At 41.2% G+C, this 22,525-nt stretch overlaps 1 protein-coding gene and 1 long non-coding RNA gene across 20 annotated transcripts; both read left to right on the top strand.

The window, feature by feature from the left end:
- The first annotated feature begins 7,486 nt into the window (after positions 1-7,486).
- On the top strand, positions 7,487-8,396 carry LOC148342035 (uncharacterized). Its single transcript, XR_015840247.1, has 4 exons — positions 7,487-7,945; positions 8,036-8,084; positions 8,161-8,226; positions 8,313-8,396. It is a non-coding gene; the product is annotated as an uncharacterized LOC148342035 (long non-coding RNA).
- Positions 8,397-9,157: 761 nt separating this feature from the next.
- Positions 9,158-22,018, top strand: LOC148342034 (uncharacterized). Of its 19 annotated transcripts, XM_088286925.1 has the most exons (7): positions 9,158-9,677; positions 16,975-17,064; positions 17,927-17,988; positions 18,293-18,407; positions 20,134-20,240; positions 20,735-20,825; positions 21,562-22,018. In XM_088286925.1, exons 1-7 carry the CDS (start codon positions 9,506-9,508, stop codon positions 21,594-21,596), a joined length of 672 nt encoding a protein of 223 aa, XP_088143051.1. In that variant the 5' UTR covers positions 9,158-9,505; the 3' UTR covers positions 21,597-22,018. The 19 variants fall into 19 exon arrangements, 4 of the variants coding, with proteins under 4 accessions (XP_088143051.1, XP_088143042.1, XP_088143035.1 ...); XM_088286916.1 differs by having other exon boundaries at positions 17,936-17,988; positions 20,735-22,018; XM_088286909.1 differs by having other exon boundaries at positions 20,735-22,018.
- Positions 22,019-22,525: the final 507 nt, after the last annotated feature.

Below are 22,525 nucleotides of genomic sequence, written 5' to 3'. Positions count from 1 at the left end.
TGTTAAACTTATCTTATGAGAGAAACTCTTGCCACAAACTGAGCAGGAAAAAGGTTTTTCTCCAGTGTGTGTTCTTGTGTGCCTTGTTAATTGTGCCTTTTGAGAGAAGCTTTTGCCACAAACTGAGCAGATTAAAGGTTTTTCTCCAGTGTGTGTTCTTGTGTGCCTTACTAAAGACTTTGGAGAGAAGCATTTACTGCAAACTGAGCAAGAAAAAAGTTTTTCTCCACTGTGTGTTCTTGTGTGGTTTGTTAAATGCGACTTTTGAGAGAAACTCTTGCCACAAACTGAGCAGGAAAAGGGTTTTTCTCCAGTGTGTGTTTTTGTGTGCCCTTTTAAAGACAACTTTGAAGTTATTGAGTCTGTGTGACATGCCCTTTCACCTTTGGCTTGCCCATCATCATCATTTTCATCATCATCATAAGTATCATCATCGTGATGAGCATCTGATAATGTGTCCTCATTATGTACTTGTGATGGTCCCCATTGGTCTTCATCACCTTCTGTTGTCACGTGACTACTTGAGATGCTGCTTGGAGGCTCCGCCCCTCTGTTGTCCTCACTCTCATCCTTGTTTTCATCTTCAGTCTTGATTGGGACACCGTTCACTGGTGACTTGTTGATCTCCTCCTCCTCCTTTTTGATGTGAGTCAAGTCTGGCTCCTCTTTCACAGAACAGAGATTGTATTCACTGACGTCTGCAGGACACAAAAAGACAAATTTGGTTTGGTCAAGTCAAAGCTCAGGCGGCAACTTTGTCTTATAATGTTTCTACCGTGCTACCTTGACTTGTGCCTGCCGCATACGGAGCAATGCGTGCGACTCCAACTTGGACCGGACTATGGGGGCATTTCACAAAATTACGTCCGACGATGTAAACCTCCTTTTAGCAGCACAACAGTGATAAACGAGCATTTAAAAAGGAAGCATGTTGCGGCTGATGCCCGATTTCATTCCTGACATTGTCACAGACGTTTCTGGAAGCGAGCTGAAGTTAGCACACACAGGCTCTTGTGTGCGTCTGATGGAACACCTGTTGTGGGACCCGAACATATTGATGCAGACCACTGGGGGCCATCGCAACATAATGTCATCGATAAAATAGGAATCCTTCAAGTGAAATATGTTTACAAGTATTTCATTTTGCATTTAGAGATAGTTTCATCGTGGGTACTTTTTGATTCCATTATAATCTGGATCCGTAAAAGAATTAAAGGGGCCCTGGAATCGGAGTGGCTATTTATTGCATGATTTACGTTTGTTTGTTTTTTTTTTACCCAAAATGACATTTATCCTGCTAGTACATTCCGACATTCCCCCTTTTCCTTTTTTTAAATAAAATTTCTGTTTCTAAATCAAATTTAAAACAAAATTATGTTTGAAGAGACAAAATCCCTTCACATAAGCATTAAGCAACAACACTTTCACTCTGACTTTCATGTTGACATATTTGAATAATGACTGTATATTTTAACGTTATCCAATACATATTCAAATTAGACTAAGATACACCATAATATTTTAAGAGTTCACTCAATTATTTTGGAACTGCAATGATGCTTAACTGCCAAAGGGTGTCAGGAATGAGCAACAAAGGAACACAAGACCTCCCACTGATACATCATCATTGTCATTTGGATAAATTACCAGGAACTATGAGATGCAAACCACCTGGGCCACAGGAACTTTATTACCAGGAACTAAATGTTCCTGGACTTGTAGGTAGAAAAGGGGGTTGTGAAGTTCAGCCTTTTTAAGCCCATAGTAAGCCAAAGATGCAGATGCATTCCTTGCAGCATGCGCTTGTTCACTGATGAGATCCGTGCAACCCTGGATGGATGCATTAAATGTATTTTAAATGTTTGGATGAAGTGAAACTATGCACACGTGCACAAAACAGTGCAGAGCCACCCGAGGTTCATTGACTCTCATTCGACGAAGCCAGTACAAAGTTAATAAATAAATAAATAAGACCAATACGTACTTCATTTAAAAAAAAAAAACGTAATATTTATTTAATTTATCCACTAAAATTGATCAACCGCCATTGATGTTTTCGCCGCAGTGTGCACATTTTTTAGAGTCGGGCAGAATTCCTTCCGTAAGGAATTGCTTGAACAAGATATAAAAACCAGAAAATGTAAAATGTTAAACGAGTTCAAATTTTATCCTGGGAAAAACATGGAGTTCACCCCTCACTATTGGTTATTCTTTGGCATATATTTTCTGCACTGATTACATTTGACAAAAAATTGCTCAGCAGACCTGCAAGTAAAAGGCAATATTTAAAAATAAAACGGCAATAACCTTGAACGATTTCCCCAAACAACTTAATGTTGTGATGCATATTTCTAATGAAAGAAAGTCGTTCGAAACAAAGCAAATGAGAGTAAGACGTCTACAAACCTGCTTTGAGTGGCACAACACGAGGCTGGTTGCAAACTTCGTCCAGCAGTTGATGATGTTGCTCGTTCTCTTCTTTTATTCCACAAAGTTCCTCTTTGTACTTGGGTGTCGTTATTTCACACATTTTCAAATGATAATTCCAAAAAATCCGCACTCGATCTCTGCTTGGCGATGAGTCATGTGCCTCTTTTCGTTAGCGGCTAGCTAGCTAACAAGCTAAGCTAACTACGCCGAAAAGCATCAACGCGCGAAGATGAGGTTATCGGGACACAAAGACTTAATGAATTATGTCGTAGTCCTTTAGAGTAGCACTGGACATCCTTTGAGAAAATTACAGTCAGTTCCACACTAAATCAGAAGAATTTAGCGGTGGGTGTTTTTGTTCCGGTGTGGACGGGTCGGTGGATGTGGTCGAGGTCCTTCGGAAGCTGCGCGCTTGCTAATGACGTCATGCTTTAAGCACGTATTTTTCAAATATATTTCTTTGCCTCTGTGTTTGTTTTTACACCTGGCTGTTCTCTTTTAATATATATTCTATGTAATATTTTAATTCGGTTGATAAAAAAATGTAACAAAATAATTAAAATAACGCCACAAAAGCGAGTCAGCTCCGACGTCACTTCCTCCCTATGCCCGGAGAAGCCGCTGCTGGAACAGCAGTGGGAAGGTTACGTTTCTCCTACGGAACGAAGCAACAATGCTGTGGTTCAATCGGGCTGCAAGATTGTATGAATATAATGTCTGCATATACTCGCAGTGCCTCTCAATTATTTCACGCCCGCCCCTACCAAGAAGAAAAAGATTCGCGCCCCCCCCACCGCCAATTTTTTTCTGTCTTTGTATATTGAGATTAGATTGTCAATAAAATATCCCTTAACTAACCTACATTGATAAGAAATATAGTTTCAAGAACTATTATCGTGAGGATCTCGAAGCTCAGTACTCTGTTGTGCAAATATTGATGAGATGACAAATATTTGTCATGTCATGTCATGATCCACACCGCTTATCCTGAACAGGGTTGCGGGAGAGTGCTGGAGCCAATTCCAGCTGACTTCGGGCGAAAGGCACACTCCACCCTGAACTGGTCGCCAGCCAGTCACAGGGCAGACATAGACACCGTCACTGAGAGGGAACTGAACCCACGTTGCCTGCACACAACTCAGGCGAGTGTACCACTACACCATCAGGGACATGATAAATATTTACTAATACGTTTTTTGCCAAAAACTTTATTAACATTAACAAACACAGTTATTAATACGTACATAATATAGAAAAGACAAAAAGAAGAGCCAGGGGGATTTTAAACAAAAATTCTATATGAATAACATAAAGCAACAGCTTTAGTATTGTTGGAGTTGAGTCACCGTGGAAATGAGAAGTATTTAGTAAATCAACTTTTAAAAGCCAAACTTACGCCAATGCGTGTTCGGTTTTTGTACTCAAGAAGAAAAGGGTCAAATAAAGACTCAACAACTGATTAGAGTTCCGATATTTAGTTTCTTCCATTTCTGGAGTTCAGGAAATAGTACAAAGACAGATATCTGGGTGGCTTTTTCTTAATCTCACGAGAAACTGCACTCGGGCGAGCACAGTCAAAAAATGTGCACCATCTTTCAGCCCAGCTTCAGTTTTTATAGGAGTTTTTTATGTCAAGAGTAATGTAGGTTGAATCAGTTGAATCGGTCGTCCTCGCTCCCTCCCACGGCACGGGTCCACGTCCAAGGGAAGGTCCTCCCCAGGTTAGTCATCGTCTGGATAGTTGATTCCTGTCTGGTCCCCAAGACTGGCACGCCAAGGCTGGCCTTCTCCGGCTGGCAGTCTCTCCGTCTCTCCAGCTGGCATTGCTCTGGAATCTTGTCGGTGTGCATGTGTGCGTGTGTATGTGCACATGTATATGCAGGTATACGTGTATGTGCAGGTGTAAGGGTGTGTCTGTGTTTATGCATGCGTATGTGCATGTGCTCTGATCTCCAATTGTTCCGTCTTTCAGAATGTGTTTTTTTATAGCGTCTGCGTGAGTCCTCCAGTGCCCAATTTGGTATGTTTGCATCTCTACAGCCAATGTGGAGAATGTGCTTTGTCGTATTTGACCACGAAGTGCTGTGAATGTGAATGCAAGTCATGGAAATGCTATGTGTGCAAATTTGTTCTCACTACCCAAAATTTCAATAAAGTTCACACATTTAAACTAAGTACTATAAATTTAGCATATGAGAAAAATATAATAAATCAGAAAACAGGACTACAATCCCAGTTATTCTTGTGACCCGTGCTTCTACTTTCATCTGATAAATGCTTTTTGTTTCATCAATGTTTAACATATTCCGTAAATATGAACCTGCTAAATTAAATAATTGACCTTCTGTCCTGTAAGTGTTTAAAATAATGCCAGCAATCATAATACAATCCTTCATTTATTGCAGTCGTCTTATCATTGCAGTTGTCAGGGTCGCCGGTCGGCGAGGAGGAGGTGGACCCAGAATGCGAGGAAGCTGGAGAAGGTGTAACTTAAGCAATTTATTAGGGGACCAAAATAATGACAGACAACGGGGCAGGGTGCAAAATAAGAAAGACGAACTTAACGTGGCAAACTGGATCACAAGAGTGAGGAGCAAGGACAGGGACAAATGCTAGGGGGCGAGAGCGGGGGCGAGAGCGGGGGCGAGAGCGGGGGCGAGAGCGGGGGCGAGAGCGGGGGCGAGAGCGGGGGCGAGAGCGGGGGCGAGAGCGGGGGCGAGAGCGGGGGCGAGAGCGGGGGCGAGAGCGGGGGCGAGGACAAGTGCATGAACGAGATCAGAGAGCGGTGGTGACAGTCCGTAACGGAGCAATGCACCGCCAATGAGTTGTCGGAGTGAGGTGTTCAAATAGTCCAGTAATTAGGGGAGCAGATGGGCATCAGATGTGTGAGGGTAACGGGGAACAGGTGCGTGGCTGGTGGGGAACGAGTGCTGGAGGGAACGCCCCACTCAGCTGACTAAATAAACAGAATGAGCACTTGGCAGGAAGGTGAAGAAAATAATAACAAAAACACTGACATGACCGACACGGGTTATGACAGCAGTATTTTTTTTATCATTGCAGCATTTTATTAATTTTCCCTCTGTACCATAGACAGACATTCGGAGTGTTTCCTTACACTTGTAAATGTTGTGGGATGTAAGTGTGTATATACACATGGGGATTTGTGTGTTTACGTATAAGAGATAATAGAATTACGCTTTTTTAAATTTTGATGACGTCATAGCCCCGCCTACAGAATTACGCTTTTGTCTCGTTGTCCCCGCCTACAGAATTACGCTTTTGTCCAAAATGGCCGCTATCCCCGCCCCTGTGTTAAAACTATCCAATCTCCAGCCACCTATTTCAAAATATTTACATATTCCCTGCCCGTTGAAGGTTTAATACCACTCCTACAGAATTACGCTTTTGTCGAAGTGGGCCCCGCCTACAGAATTACGCTTTTTGTCTCGTTGTGATGACGTTGTATGTGTGTGTGTGTGTGGGCCAAGGGCCCCCGCCTACAGAATTACGCTTTTTGTCTCGTTGTGATGACGTTGTGTGTGTGATTGGGAGGGGGGGCTTGGCCCCCCTCCCAAACTGTATGCTTCTTATGTTAAAAACAATGTGTTCCCTGCGTGCGTGCGTCCCCAACCCAAACTGTACTTATGTTATTCATATTTTAATATCTGAAGTATATAAAGCATCCAATGCAATGTTCTATTTAAATAAATAAAATTAAATTAAACGAGTGAAATAATATGAGTTGAAAAGAGCAGGCGTTGTTTTTACCTTTGAATAAGATGTTTATTCGGTGGATATAGGTCATCCATATTTAAATATCTGAAGTATATAAAGCATCCAATGAAATGAGCTATATCTAATTAAATAATGTAGATGTATAAAATTAAATTAAACGAGTGAAATAATACGAGTTGAGAAGAGCAGGCGTTGTTATTACCTTTGAATAATATGTTTATTCGGTTGATATTTGCCCTTTTTGCAAACATGTCTGGACATATTCCCAGCGACATAAGTTTAAACATGGTATTGTGCAGGCTTGGGGGTTTGTCCGGGCAAGACGCGGCGTCTTGCATAGACACCCTCCAAGCCTGCAGCAGCCTCAAGGTGTTTCAAAAGATAGTGAGTGGCGACATCCTGTCGATCGATGGGCAGCCGTGGGCATCCGGGCGACCACCCTCCTCCTTCTTACCTTTTTGTAAAATCTGCCGAGTCATGTTTACTTGTTCTGATTACGAACATAAGGTGTTTGAAACGATAGTGAGTAGCTCACGACATTACTTCTCAAGGTGTTTGAAAACATAGCTCAATATTGCCATCTAGTGCCTTAAGGGTAATATAGCAGAAGCCTCGATTTCACTCTGAATAATCAAAGTATGAAACGTTTAATGTTTAAAGGTAATATAACAGGAACATGTACTTACCTAGTGAAACGTTTATATATTAAATTGAACAAAAGTTTTCCTTTTCAAGGGATTGACAAAAAATAATCTGTAATAAGGAGGTCATGAATTGTATGGAATTATGTACCTAGTGAAACGTTTATATATTAAATTGAACAAAAGTTTTCCTTTTCAAGGGATTGACAAAAAATAATCTGTAATAAGGAGGTCCTGAAATGTATGGAATTATGTACCTAGTGAAACGTTTATATATTAAATTGAACAAAAGTTTTCCTTTTCAAGGGATTGACAAAAAATAATCTGTAATAAGGAGGTCATGAATTGTATGGAATTATGTACCTAGTGAAACGTTTATATATTAAATTGGACAAAAGTTTTCCTTTTCAAGGGATTGACAAAAAATAATCTGTAATAAGGAGGTCCTGAATTGTATGGAATTATGTACCTAGTGAAACGTTTATATATTAAATTGAACAAAAGTTTTCCTTTTCAAGGGATTGACAAAAAATAATCTGTAATAAGGAGGTCCTGAAATGTGTGGAATTATAGAAATAGAAATAGAAATAGAAGTCCCTTTATTGTCATTGTACTCAAGTGTGCAACGAGATTATGGGGCTCCCCTCTCCAGTGCAATACAACAATAATACAGACAAATATATAAATTAGATAAATAAATAAATAAGACAGTGCAATGGAATTTAGTACTGAATAGGGCACAAAGAAACACAGCACATCACAATTATGTACCTAGTGAAAAGTTTATATATTAAATTGAAAAAAAAATTTCCTTTTCAAGGAGTTCCTGAAATGTATGGAGTTGTGCATAAACCAGTAGGTTTTATCAGATCACGAGATTATTTGTTCAACTTCCCGCTGAACCGAAAAAGACTAATCCCTCAGGTGTTTCAAAAAGATAGCGACTCGCTCACGAGTTTCTTTTCGGGTTGGAGGGTTAAATAGATGGTTGTGTTTGACCAGAGACAGAAATTTTCTCAAACTCTGATGAGGACGTCTAGAGCGAGCGCTGGAAAAGCTTAACATTGGATCGTAAGGATAACACTTTGATCTTTGAGGACGTCGTGAACAAACGAAGGAGTGCCTAACAATGGAGCGTAAGTAAATACTTATAATTTCATCTATTTTTAACAATGCTTGTTTGCTAAACAATATTGTTTAAACCATACCTTTATATATATACTCAGAAATGCTGTTTTACAGAGGATCATCTGAATGATCAACGTAGATCAGCCTGTAAGTCTAATGTTATTATATTTATGATTCAAAAGTTCTTATAAACTGACTCGATGTCTTATCTATTTTATGACAGACACACAGACACACCAATCCGCTTTCACGCAAGTAACTGTGAAACTTGAAACACCACCAGAACAAGGTGAATATAGTTGCAAACAGATTTAAAATATCCCTAGACCGCTATCCCACACACTCTCTCTCTCTCTCTCTCTCTCTCTGTTCCAGCGACATCCGGAAGTACAACAGTGCGCTTCCGGGTGAATACGTCTTTCCCGTCGAATACGCCGGAGGGGGACACGAACATTTTTTGTAAGTTTCTAAAGTCTCATAATATATAAATAGATTCTTAATGTTTATAACATATCTGTTCGGTTGTGTGTGAACAAGGGCAGAGATGTTTTGAATGTGTTCCGAGGCGTTATCGTCTTTGAGATGTAGCTATATATTGTGTAACGATATGTTTGATAGCTGTTGTTGGTGACATGTGTTCCGAGTTATTGTCGTATGCTAAGCTTCCAATGTGTTGCTAACCAGATGCTATGTTGCTGCTGCATGTTGCTGCTGTGTATGACCTGTAGTCGGCATTTGCTATGTGTTCCGAGGCGTTATCGTCTTTGAGATGTAGCTATATATTGTGTAACGATATGTTTGATAGCTGTTGTTGGTGACATGTGTTCCGAGTTATTGCCGTATGCTAAGCTTCCAATGTGTTGCTAACCAGATGCTATGTGTTCCGAGGCGTTATCGTCTTTGAGATGTAGCTATATATTGTGTAACGATATGTTTGATAGCTGTTGTTGGTGACATGTGTTCCGAGTTATTACCGTATGCTAAGCTTCCAATGTGTTGCTAACCAGATGCTATGTGTTCCGAGGCGTTATCGTCTTTGAGATGTAGCTATATATTGTGTAACGATATGTGGACTATGGTTAGCGGATGGTCATCTTGTAAGGGCTTATGGAAGCATCTTGTGTTTACCGATCGGCCTTCTTCGAAGGATCTTGAATGTGTTATTATACTTGTCCTATTTGAAGTGTAGCTATATAATGTGTAGCTATATAAACGGTTTTTTGAGATAATAATTATATTATTGATTTGATTAATCGGTTAACTATTAATACAATTTTTATTTACATTTAATGAAGTATTTATTTTTTAAATATTTTTAAATTTTCTAATTTAGTATGTCTTTTAATTAACAGTTTTGATTATTTTTCAACTTTTTAAATTTTTTTATTTTTCCACCGTAATAACTTTTAATCATGTAAAAAATTTTATTTTTTTAATTTATTATTAAGTTTCTATTTATATTTTTTCCTGTTTTGAGATGATTGAAGATCTTACATATTTCTCGTGTGTCATATCTAGCACGTTATAGGGAGGGAGGTGTCAATGAGAACCCATCAGAGGGCCGTCGCATGGAAGGAGGTGTCAATGAGAACCCATCAGAGGGCCGTCGCATGGAAGGAGGCTCCAACGGGAACCCATCAAGGGCACGTCACATGGAAGGAGGTGCCATCGGTAATCCAGGATCAACCACATCGTCTCGTCGAAATGAGCAACCAATCAGACCTAGAAGTCCTATCCCAGGTAATGAGCGAGTCAGGCTTCAGAGAGAACGTCATGAGGTTCTAACAGAAGTTCTACGTACTTACAACAAACTGGTAGATCTGGCTGAGAAGCTCACAAATCCATGGTGATGTTGTATTTTCATTTTTATCTCTTGTAACATTTCTCTGATATATAATCCGTGTGTGTTTGTTATTGTGTAGTATACCATATACATTTCCACTAGATTACAGAAATCATTGCTTTTGTTTATGGTGTCAGACGCTAGTACAAGTATACCTAACGATCCATTCGCGGCGATAAGACAAATCGGCGATTTATAATCCTTTAGACCTAACAGACCCAAAACAGCGATATGGCGAACGATAATACACAACTGCTCGATCTAACAAGACACACATCAAATGATCAAACACAACCTCTAGACCTAACAATACTAGTATTAAACGGTCAAATACACACACAATCACAACCGCTTGATTTAACAACAGATGATCGCATACACACGCAATCACAACCGCTCGATCTAACAATATTCGCGTTAAACGATCAAATACAAACATCAGAAAGGGACCAGATACACACGCAATCACAACCACTAGACCTAGCATTACTCACATCAAACAATAATGGACAAACAGCGGATGTTCATTTATCAGACCCCTCATTAAATCAGCCGGGGGGAACACAGACATCAGATGGTCATATACCCCCAAACGATCGCGTACAAACGCTACCTATCGAACTAACATTATTAAACTCAGTTCTTGATTTACCAAGCGCGCAGAACACATCAAATGAACACGAACCAATGACAACTGATGATGTTGATTTCACAAACGCACCTGCCACGCCAGATGAGGACAACTCGCAGCCTGAGGATGTCACAAATGCACCTGCGTCGTCAGATGAAATCACAAACGCCCTATCCACATCAGATGAAATCACAAAAGCACCGGCCGATCCAAATGAAATCACAAACGCCCTATCCACATCAGATGAAATCACAAAAGCACCGGCCGATCCAAATGAACATGAACCCATGCAGATTGCTGAATTCACAAACGCACCAGCCACATCAAACGGTCAAACTCAAACTTCAGGTGACCATTTAAACAACCAATCGTTAGAGGATTCAGTTGAACAGAGAGGTGGACATCGGGTAATCATACGAGATCGTTTCAATAATACAGAACTCAGGATCCCGTTAAACATACCAGAACCCGTTGATAACACTGATTTTCCAACATTTTACACCGCTATCATGGGCTCGATAAATGAACAGATGGATCATGCATTATCGAACGTATTGCCTGGGGATATGGTTCAATTGGAAGTGGTGGGGGAAAATGTAAATATACATGAGACGGTTCGCATGTCAGACGACCCCGACGTATGTGAAAACGCTGTTCAAAATCTGCTCGATCGACTCGTACAGTCTAACGCACAAGTCCTGTTTGATAGACAACTAGAGTTTGTCATCCAAATTGTAAGTGATATTCGCGGAGGTATGGGTCAAAAACGTCGAATAGGCAGTCTTTTGGATCATGAAATACTTGTTAAAAAAAGAAAGCATTTACTGGTGCCGAACAATCCGGGTGATACACAACTATGCTTTGCTACATCGTTAGCGCTTTTAATGGATAACTCATTGACGGAGCAAGAGATCTATCGACAAGCACTCGAGTATCAAAGAGCTGTTGGGATGGATGAGACGACCCCTGTTGGATTTAATGATATCAATAAATTCGAGACGCTTTTGGGTCGTAAGATTGTGGTTCTATATAGAAAAGAAGGAGAGTTTGGACCATTGATTCATTTCGAGACAGAATACCCCAAAACCGCAGATCCCTTGGTGATGTTTTTACAAAATCAACACTTTTACGGCGTGAAAAGTCCAGTTGGTTTGATGGGATGTAGTTATTTCTGTTGTTATTGTTACAAGGGTTACAATAATAAGAATCTACATCAATGCCCCGGACATTGTCATGTTTGCATAGACCCGACCTGTAAAACTCGGCCTCTGAAACCCATCCTTTGCAAGGGCTGTAATAAATCATGTCGAAACGCTGTCTGCTATGCCAAGCATCAAATAACCGGTGGAAAAGTTGGCAGCTTTTGCGATAGATACAAAAAATGTCCAGATTGCGGCCTTAACTATTACAAGACCAATAATACACAAGAGGCAAAACATAACTGTTTAGTTAAAAAATGTGTCTCATGTAAAATGCCGCTGAAAGATACTGATATAACTAGGGAACAACATCAGTGTTATATCCAACCTCTCCCAAAACAAGAACCCCGTGAAAAAATCGTCTTCTATGACTTTGAAACATATGAGGATCAGGAAAAGGTGCACAAACCCTTTATGGTCTGCACAAAATCACTCCAAGGGGAAGAACATCAATGGATAGGACCTGATTGCGCCGTAAAGCTCATTGAGCATTTCAGAAAACCTCGTTACAAAGGCACCACTCTTATAGCCCACAATGCTCGTTCATTTGATTCCCAGCTCATTGTATCAGCGATGATTGACATGGGTCTCGTTCCTAAGGTTATCTTGACTGGTAGTAAAATCTTATGTCTCAAGCTTGAGTCAAACTGTCTCAGATTCATCGACTCGCTATCATTTTTACCCATGCCTCTGAGCGCAATGCCTAAAACTCTAGGTTTTGAAGATCAATGTAAAGGGTATTTCCCTCACAAATTCAGCTCATTGGAAAATCTCAACTACGTGGGTTCCTATCCTCAACCATGTGAATATGGGTTAGAACGCATGACAACAGCCAACCGTACCAAATTCCTTGAATGGTATGAAAGAGAATGTCGGGGAACCTTTGATTTCAGGAAGGAGGCGCTGATGTACTGCAAAAACGATGTTGACATTCTAACCGAGGGTTGTACAAAATTTAGAAACGAGTTTCTAAACGAGACAGGCGTCGATCCATTCAATTATGTCACCATAGCATCAGCATGCATGGGCGTTTTCCGTACCAATTTTCTCCAACCTCAGACATTGGCTATAACATCATCCGATAATTACGCGAGACAATATAAAGCCTTCTCACATGCTTCCATCCAGTATTTGGAGTGGATCATACACAGTCAAAAATTGCCTATACAACACGCTTTGAACGGGGGTGAAAAACAACTCGGTCGCTACGTCGTGGATGGCTATGTTGAAATTGATGGTGTAAAACATGTTTTTGAATATCTAGGTTGTTTCTACCACGGTTGTCCCGATTGTTATACACCAACTGAACGTTTCCCTCTGACAAATCAAACCTTTCAAGAATTGTTTGATATTAGCCAGAAGAAACTCTCGACCTTGAAATCGGATCCGTGTGTGCGTCTCACGGTAATGAAAGAACACGTGTGGTTGAACATGAAGAAAACTCATCAGGGTGTGAAAGAGTTCCTGCTTACTTATCATCATCCTGAACCCCTAGCACCACGTCAGGCTCTTTTCGGGGGCAGAACCAGCGTATTCACATTGCGATACACGGCCTCTCTGAATGAGCAAGTGTTCTATGTCGATGTCACCTCTCTGTATCCTTATGTCAACAGCAACTGCGCCTATCCTCTCGGTCATCCGATCGTTATCCGCAAAGACTTTGCCGACCCACGTAAATATTTCGGGCTGATCAAAGCCAAAGTCTACCCACCACGCGGTCTCTTGTTGCCTTTGTTACCTTACAAAACAGCTAAAGGTAAACTGACGTTCCCTCTCTGTAGAACATGTGCCGAAATCAACAACCAAACCTCATCGTGTCACCACGATGACGAGAGCAGGGCTCTGCTCGGTGTTTGGGTCACTATTGAGTTTAACAAGGCTCTTGACCTTGGTTACAGATTGGTTGAAATTGTGGAGGTGTGGCATTTCGACTCAGTGAGCAATAACATCTTTAAAGCTTACATGAACACCTTCCTCAAGGGGAAGCAGGAAGCCTCTGGCTATCCATCCAATGTCACCGATCAGGTGGGGAGGGACAAATACATCAATGATTACATGACACATCAAGGTATCCGGCTGGATCCTGAACGCATCAAAGTGAATCCTGGTAAGAGACAGGTTTCTAAACTTTGTCTAAATTCTCTCTGGGGAAAATATGGTCAGAGAGATAATTTAAAACAAACAAAACTGACCAACAAACCCGAAGAATTTTTTAAAATCATGTTTTCGGGTTTGTATGACATCGATTACTTCGGTTTCATCAAATCAGACACCGCGATGATTCAATACAGCGACAAAAAGAACATTCTTTCACGACCCTCCGACACCTCAAACATCTTTGTGGCTTGCTTTACAACAGCCCATGCAAGATTGTTCATGTACAGATTTTTGGAGCAGTTACAAGACAGGGTTCTATACACTGACACAGACAGCCTCATCTACGTGGTCAGGGATGGGGAAACGGCTCTAAAACTAGGCCAGTATCTCGGTGATCTGACTGATGAATTGGACGGTGACAGCATTCAGGAATTTGTTTCGGCCGGTCCTAAAAGCTATGCCTATCAAACTCGAGATACTAAAAAAACGGTGATGAAGGTTAAAGGTATCACACAGACGCACGAAAGCGGTCTAAACATCAACTTTGACAGTGTCAAAGACTTAGTGGAGGGATACATATCCAGCACGACGCATGGCAACGAACCCGACACGCACTCGCTTAAGACACCACAACACAGCATCGTCCGTGATAAAAAAGGGTTTCGCGTCAGAAATACTTCATTCGTCAAAAAGTTTAGGGTGGTCTACGACAAACGAAGACTTTTGCCGGACGGACGTAGTGTGCCTTTTGGTTATTAAGGGGAAAATGGAATTATCACAGGTCGAATTCGATCCGCGTCTCCAAGTGCCTTTTTCATGTTTGATCTCAGGGCCTAGCGGTTGTGGGAAAACATATTTTGTGAAACGTGTTTTGGAAGACTGTCAACATGTTATGAGAAATGTACCTGACAATATTGTATGGATTTATACCTCATATCAACCCTTGTACAACCAATTACAAAAGTTGATTAAAAACATAAAATTCCTAAAAGGTCTCCCAGAATCTTTTGATGACGAAGCCTTGTTCCCGTTACACCAGACTCATCTAATCATCCTTGATGATCTGATCTTCCAAGCATCGGACCATCCTGAAGTGGTGAAAATCTTTACCCAATATAGGCATCATAGAAATATGAGCGTCATATTGTTAACTCAGAATGTATTCCACCAAGGTAAATACAGTCGTACTATTAGTCTAAATAGTAATTACATGGTCTTGTTCAAAAATCCTCGGGATAAATTACAAACCAGTATTTTGGCTAATCAGATATTCCCTACGAAGAAAAATTATTTTTTAGAAAGTTTTGAAGATGCCACCAAAGACGCTCATGGGTATTTATTGGTGGATTTAACACCCACATGTCCAGAACAATACCGTTTGAGAACGGGTGTACTTCCTGATCAGTGGCCTACCGTCTACATTTCCAAAAATTGACATGTCCAAGCTTTTAAAAACAAACGCTCCGCAACTCAGGAACCTGTTTCAAGCCACGGCTAAGAGACGTAAAGACATACTAACCAGAGGTCCACCTTCTTTGATCAAGGTCCTCTGTGAAATTGCTTTCAATCTATTAAAGGGTCATATACCGCTTTCACCTTCACAGTTTAAGAAATTAAAAAAACAAAAGAAAATTATTAGACTATTGGCACGTAAAAAAACAAGTCTTAAGAAAAAACGCGCCTTTTTGACTCAAAGGGGTGGATTTATTCTTCCTCTGTTGGGAACAGTTGTACCCTTCCTAGGTAATCTTTTGGGTGGGTTAATCAACAAAAACTAGCCATCATGAGTTTGAAAACAGCCCAGAAAATGTTTCTTCTCACACCACAACAACTGGAACGTCTGAAAAAACCCGAACCTACCATCAGACAAACTGCCGAACAGGACATGGATGTGAAGATGAAGGCAGTTTTGGAAGATCTATCCTTGTCCCCTCATGAAAAAATAACAAGGTATCAGTCTTTACTTCATCGTTATTTAAGCCTTCTCAAACAAGGTGAAAAGGAAGAACGACCTCTGACCGTGTCTCTAACCCCTGAGGTTTTGAACCCTTCAAAGATTTCGAATGTTGAGGTACAAGACAAAATGGTGGGGAATGAAATCGAACCCTGGTTCGATATTCTGCATAACATTCCAACGCGTTATCGGAAAAACGCAGACTATGTTTTGAGAAAACTTAAGGATGCTGATAGAAGCTGGACCCCTCGTCATGAATTCATGTTTCAAGATAAGCCTATAAAAGGATCTCACATGACCGATTTACTCAGGCAGATTACTTTGACGAGTAAAAACATCGCGACTCGAACCCCTAGAGGCTGGAAGGAGTTTCTTCACACTCTACACGAACTCAATATTCCGGAGACCACCATCGTCAACCCTCACGCCCGTGACGAATTCAGACGGTTGAAACTCCGAGGTTCGTTAAGCTCTGATGATGACACAAACAAGAGGACATCCATTAGGAAGAAGAAAAAAACTAATAGAAAAAGACCCGCCCCTGTAAAGTGGGTGGGGTATTCCTCTTCATAAGTTTTAATGAAAAATCTAAAACCTTTGTATGTTTATACATGTGTTTTTATTCAATAAAATACATTTTAAATGATTACAGACAATGACAGGTTTGAAATTTTTTAAAAGAACATGCCGCTTGACCGGTACATGTCTTTTCCGCACAGGTTTGATAATGCTTTACAAAACTAGTTACCATGGCATCATTCTTTAACACATCATCCTTATAGCATGTTAACACATCCTGATAACTCAAACCACAGCCTCTATGTGTTAAATAATAGACGCAATGTTGACCACAGGTGATTGATAGCTCGTGTTGTAGACGTCTGTTATGATACAAAATACGATCGGAATGTTTTTTCAAAAAAGAGTTAATGTTTTGCGGATAATATTGAAATTCAGGAGGAAATCCAAAAGCGTCAAAAAAAGTACTGGTTCCATCTTTTTCCAACGTCAGAGCCAGCCAGTGTTCACCGGGTAAGTGTCGAGGATGTGTGTTGACGATGTAGAAGATTGGGGGGTTAGGCTGCAGCGAATTTATTTCATCCGAAGCGTAAACACCTCCAAATAAACGCCCTTGTAGACGTTTCATGAGTTGCTCCAGCTCTTTCCCGTTCATCAGTAATAATCCACTAATACCTGTCGTTTTGAATTTATTTCCAGGATGGAATCGTAGCAGGCGTACACAATAAGTGTGGTTGTGTGAGGGAGTGGGAGTCTAAATCTCATTTCTAACCTCAAACTTCCGCTGGAGACAGGTGCGAGAGCTCCTGAATCATCGTTGGGGTTTAAGTTAAAAACATACAGCGCATATCCACCGGAAAAATCCTCCCTGTTGATGCAAAGAGGTAAATCTTTCAAATGTCTTCCTGTCGATGTAAACAGGTTATGAAATTCTCGAACGGCGTTTCCTGCATTAAATTGGGGCTGGAAAGCTTTGGCTGGTATCTGTCTCCCCTCTTGGCAGAGCGCTAAATATTCCAAATGATGATGAGCGAAATTAAAGGGATTCAAATCTTTTCTGCCCACAAAGGCGTTGTGATTTACAAGACCTAACACCACATATCGAGGTGTATGACCGAGGAAAAGATTATCTTGTTGACAGGTTCTGGAATGTTGCGGGATGGAATAAGTTTTCACATTAATTCTTGATAACGGATACAAAGCATTTTCTTTGTTGAGAGCCGCAGCATGACCGATAGAGATGGCTGGTGAAACGGCGACTCTTTTCACAAAGAGGGAAGCGCCCACGATTTTCAGATGGTAGTTCACATCGGGAGGGCTCATAAAACAAAATTGGTCGTTGGCTTTGATGAGTTTCACTCGTAGATCCACGTTATTGAGAAGATGTCTCTCACAAAAAAATATGTCGGCGTGTAGAGGTCCTATCACGGTGAATGTTCGGGAACCCAACACATATTCTGCTCTGCGCAGTAATCCTTTGTTAACAGCATCCCCCGTTAAGACTGTTGAATCCATATGCCCTGATGTATCTTTGTAAAACATAGCCGCTGTGAATTGGCTTCTTAGAGAGGCTTCTGAAAAGTTTAACAACGTCTCTATCATAGCTCTGTATGGATGGGTTGCGCTAGATTGCGAGATCAACCTGTCGCCTAATGTTACATCCACTTGTGAGAAGATTGTATTCAAAGGATAATTAATAATACCGACTCGTTGATCTGTGGGTAAATTGCTACCATCTCTGTTGAGTACCCTCAGGTGCAGCTGAAGCAGGGTGTCTGAGAGGTCGAGATATTTGGATCCTTCTCCAGGTATGAAAAACTCCACAGGACCATCATCGGTGAGAGCCGAGATAGGTAACATTTCCACATATTGACTTTGTTCGATTGATAGTTGTGTCATGGGTGGACTAAATAAATCCAGTTCAGTTAGGGTGCACTCTGCTGACTTGTGATGCAAAAGAGCCATGATGAATAACCCTAATGGTCAATTTTGGTTAAGAGAAAATATCCCCGGTGTTTCTTCGCCGTCTCCTTTTCTTGACTGATTTCTTCTTGGACACGCGTTTGCGTTTTTTAGGCTCTCTCAACCTTTGTCCGATGGGTCTTTTTGCAGGTCTTCGTGCCAGAACCATTAAACCCGAACCTTCTTGAGGCTCCGCCTTACGGTTTATTCGTTCTAACACCCGACCGGCTACATCTGTTGCAATGTTTTTCGCAGCCGTTTGCAGGTGAGGTCTGGCAACGCTGAACCCTCTTTTGATTAATGGACTCACAAAACGAAATAATTTGGCAAAGATTGAACCCAATCCACGCCCATATTGGACCGGTAATCCATGAAAACCTGATAACGACCCACCCGCTTGGTTTTCGTAATAATCGACAAAACGGTAAAGATCATGATGCGTATCCAATACAACCATTTTTCTATCTGGGTCTAAAGTGCAGAGTAGCGATAACTTTACCGCGTGTAAATCCCACGGGTTGATTCTGATCCGTCTTAACTTCGATTCTTATATCCTCAATATGCTTCCTACTAACAGGCATGTAATAAAGAGGATTAAAGGCTTTAAATACAATGTCACCGTGATTATCATCGATGGGTATCGTTCTCAAGAGCGGAGCGAAAGCGTCACCCACAGCCTGATGATACACCACGTCTGTATAAACATATAGATGGTACATCCCCGCTTTTATATCCGCAGGATGTTGGCTCGCTGTCCACTGGGGTCCGCAGGTAACCCATTCATCGGGTAACGCCCCAAAAATGTAGGCTAACGCGGGACGAAAGCGTATCTTGTAATGACCATTCCCTGCCCAGAAAAATCTCTCCTTTAAATAATGGTATACAACATGGATTTCCGGATGGATCTTTTTGAGGAGCGCTTCCACATCTTGTCCTATTTTCTTAATATTATCGTAGTACCCAGCCGACAGGCTTAAGGATTTGATGGTGAATTTGTTTTCATCATAGTAAAGAGGTGCCAAAGCACCTGTTGTTGGTTCACCGTTTTCCCATGCATCTACATAGTCAAAAGATGCTTGATCTTCAGGCACGTTGAACCATGTATGGGGGTAGGATATTTCACTCAGAGCTACTTCCCAATTACCTTCGAGATCGATATGATGAGCCAGATTCACTCTGTATTCAGCTATCGTATTGTCTACATACACATCAGAACTTGCATTGGAGGGTAAGGTGACGTAAAACCCCCCTTCAAGATTCGGATCCATGTTGGTAAATGTCGAGATTCGTTGTAAAGCTTCTTATTTATACGTCGACGACTTGTGTAGCGGGGACCCAACTGTCATATTTCACAGGCCAGCCCTTCCAACGTATGAGAAACTGTTTCTGTCCGCCGACTTTACGCCGTTTGATAATCTTCTCCACTTGAAAGATTTGATCCTTGGATATCGTGACTTTCTGGAGCTCGTGTGCATAAAAAGTTCCTTGCACTATTTCACCGTCGTAGTCTTTAAGCTTGTAAACAGGTGGAAAACGCGGTACACACTCCGCTATCGTAAATAACTCGTCTGTAAAACTCTGTTCATATTTCTTGTCAAACACACCTCGCACTTTTGATATTCTAACGAGATCTCCTTGTTTAAATATCATTTTTATTCTATCACTACCCCCAGAGGGTATGTTGCCGTACAAGTTTTGGAAGACAAGCCATGTGTTATCCGGTGTGACTTGGTTAGGTTTCATTTTTATACTTGTATGATAACTTTCATTGTAACTATCGATTAAATCTTGTAATACGTCGATATAACGACGTGTGTTGTTGGCGGTGAAATATCGCCACATTCGAGTTTTTAAAGTTCGATTAAACCTTTCGACCACCGAGGCTTTCAAATCACTGGCTGTTGCAAAATGATTAATATTGTGTTTTTTCATCAACCTCTGAAATTGCGTGTTGAAGAACTCCTTCCCCTTGTCTGTTTGTAACTTTTTAGGGATGCCGCTAAAGGATAAGACCGACTCAAAGGCTCGAACAACTTCTGGCCCCGTCTTGTTCATCAGCACACGGGCATACGCTCGTTTTGAGAACACATCGATGATTGTGAGTAGGTATTTAAAACCATCGTTGTACTCGGTCAGAGCTTGCATATCACATAGATCGGCTTGGAATTGATTCATAGGACTGGACACAAAAACTCTGTTCCTAGGGAAATGAATTCGTGCTGGTTTGTGCAAGGTGTATGCATCTTGCGAAGATAAAAAATCCTTGACTTTATGACGCGTCACTTTTTGACCCATTTTCTCCGACGCAGCTAAATGAAGGCGTTCTACACCTCCAAAGCTGGCTGGATGAGCGGGGTCGTAGTACAGTTTTTTCAACCACCGCTTAACGCTCATGACGGTTTATGATTTAGTGACAAACATCACATCGCTATTTATCTAAACACACAGACAGACACAAAAGCATCTTTTTAAAAACATCCATTTTTTATTGAAAGAAGGTTAAGTATGGTTACACGTGATAAGGATTCTCTAAGATGTAAAAAGTCTATAGGTCAGGGTTAAAACAGATGGATTAACTTTTGATTCTAACAGGTCTTCAAACAGCTTCAATTCGTGCGCGAGATCCACAGGTTGTTGATGACGGAGACGGTATCTTATCACATCGTTAAACAGCGTGAGTATGGTAAGTACATGTCCTACACTTATCGCATTTTCCCAATTTTCCAAAATATTTTGAAACGTGTCGATCAATCCCGAGCGACTCAAAAATATGACATGTTGCACAAACAATTCCCAAGGCTCCTGAAAAATTGTTAAAGACATGGCACGCACTTTTTGCATAAACAATAAAAAATTTTCAATGAAAGGGTCTTTATCATCGGGGTTATATGTAATTGCTCTATTTATTATATCTGCCCACCCTTGGCTTCTATAGCCAAAAAACGATAATTTTCTGAAGACATTACCCATTTTTTATTCAAAGTTAATATTTTCTATAAGATATTCTTCGAAAGTATCAAGTTGATCACGATATATCATAAAACATATGGGCTCATCCGCTTTAAGGCGGTCCGGTAAGTCCTTTACGAGTGCTAAATCCACCATTAAGATCTCTGCAATTCGCTTGACTGTTTCTTTATCCGCTTTTACAGAACACAAATCCAACAAGTAGTGAATACACGGTAAAAACTTTTTACCGCAAAGGATGGGCATGATGCGGTCATAGTGCAGTCTTAGATAATAACAATTGCATAGGTATCTATAGCTATGCAAACAACCCCTTTTTTTGTGATACTTTATCAAAAAACGTCTGACCATGTAAATAATAGCCGCCTTAACAACTAATACGACATCCATATCAATCCATCCCTTAGGAGGATTATCCCATGACATATGTTTTGCCTCATCTTCGGAAATAGGTGCTGGTCCGTGGTCAGGGTCGTTGACGGTCTGAACCTTGATCTCCGTGGTTTGTGGAGAATCAGCCTGGTCGGACCAACTGGACAGTTGTACCTTCTCGTTTTGTGAAGATTCGGCCGACGAGGTGGGGGTCATCGGAGGTGTCGACGACGGGGTCGGCGAAACGGGACGACTCCACCCTGAATACGATGGCTCGCCGTTGTTGTACGAGGGTGCAACAGGTCTTGCTAAGATTCCTGGGCCCCCCATCCACAAGGAGTATGATGGCACAGTCTGGTCCTCCCCTGTTTTTGTAGAGGGTCCATCCTGGTCTACATTTGTAGAGGTCTCAACCTGTTCCATGTTTGTAGTTGTAAAGGTTTCCACAACATCCATATTCAGATCTTGATCGCATGTAGGTTCATCCACACCGCTATCTGTAATACAAAGATACCATGATTAAATATTAGAAAGCTATATAGTTAAAGATTAATTGCATCGTTTACCTGAAGAGATTTCTGCAATGTTGTTGTCAATATGATCAGGTGCGGCGATGGTTGTCACCCTTCGGGCCTTGCTGTTCACACCCAGATGACGTCTTGGTCTACACGTCTTCATTTCTTTCACGAGCTGGAAAAATTGTCTTGTCTGTGCAGAGCGTGACTTGGGCTTTACTTATACTGGTTTGAGACCGGGGGAGGGTTAAAAGGCGTGGTTCGATTGGCCAAATGTAGCCAACAGATACATGTCCAGACAAGTAAACATGACTCGGCAGATTTTACAAAAAGGTAAGAAGGAGGAGGGTGGTCGCCCGGATGCCCACGGCTGCCCATCGATCGACAGGATGTCGCCACTCACTATCTTTTGAAACACCTTGAGGCTGCTGCAGGCTTGGAGGGTGTCTATGCAAGACGCCGCGTCTTGCCCGGACAAACCCCCAAGCCTGCACAATACCATGTTTAAACTTATGTCGCTGGGAATATG

The sequence above is a fragment of the Idiotropiscis lumnitzeri genome, chromosome 2 (genome assembly GCF_059441095.1).
Source record: "Idiotropiscis lumnitzeri isolate Australia: NSW breed Sydney's pygmy pipehorse chromosome 2, RoL_Ilum_1.0, whole genome shotgun sequence".
NCBI lineage: Eukaryota > Metazoa > Chordata > Actinopteri > Syngnathiformes > Syngnathidae > Idiotropiscis > Idiotropiscis lumnitzeri.
This window is presented reverse-complemented; position numbering and strand designations above follow the sequence as displayed.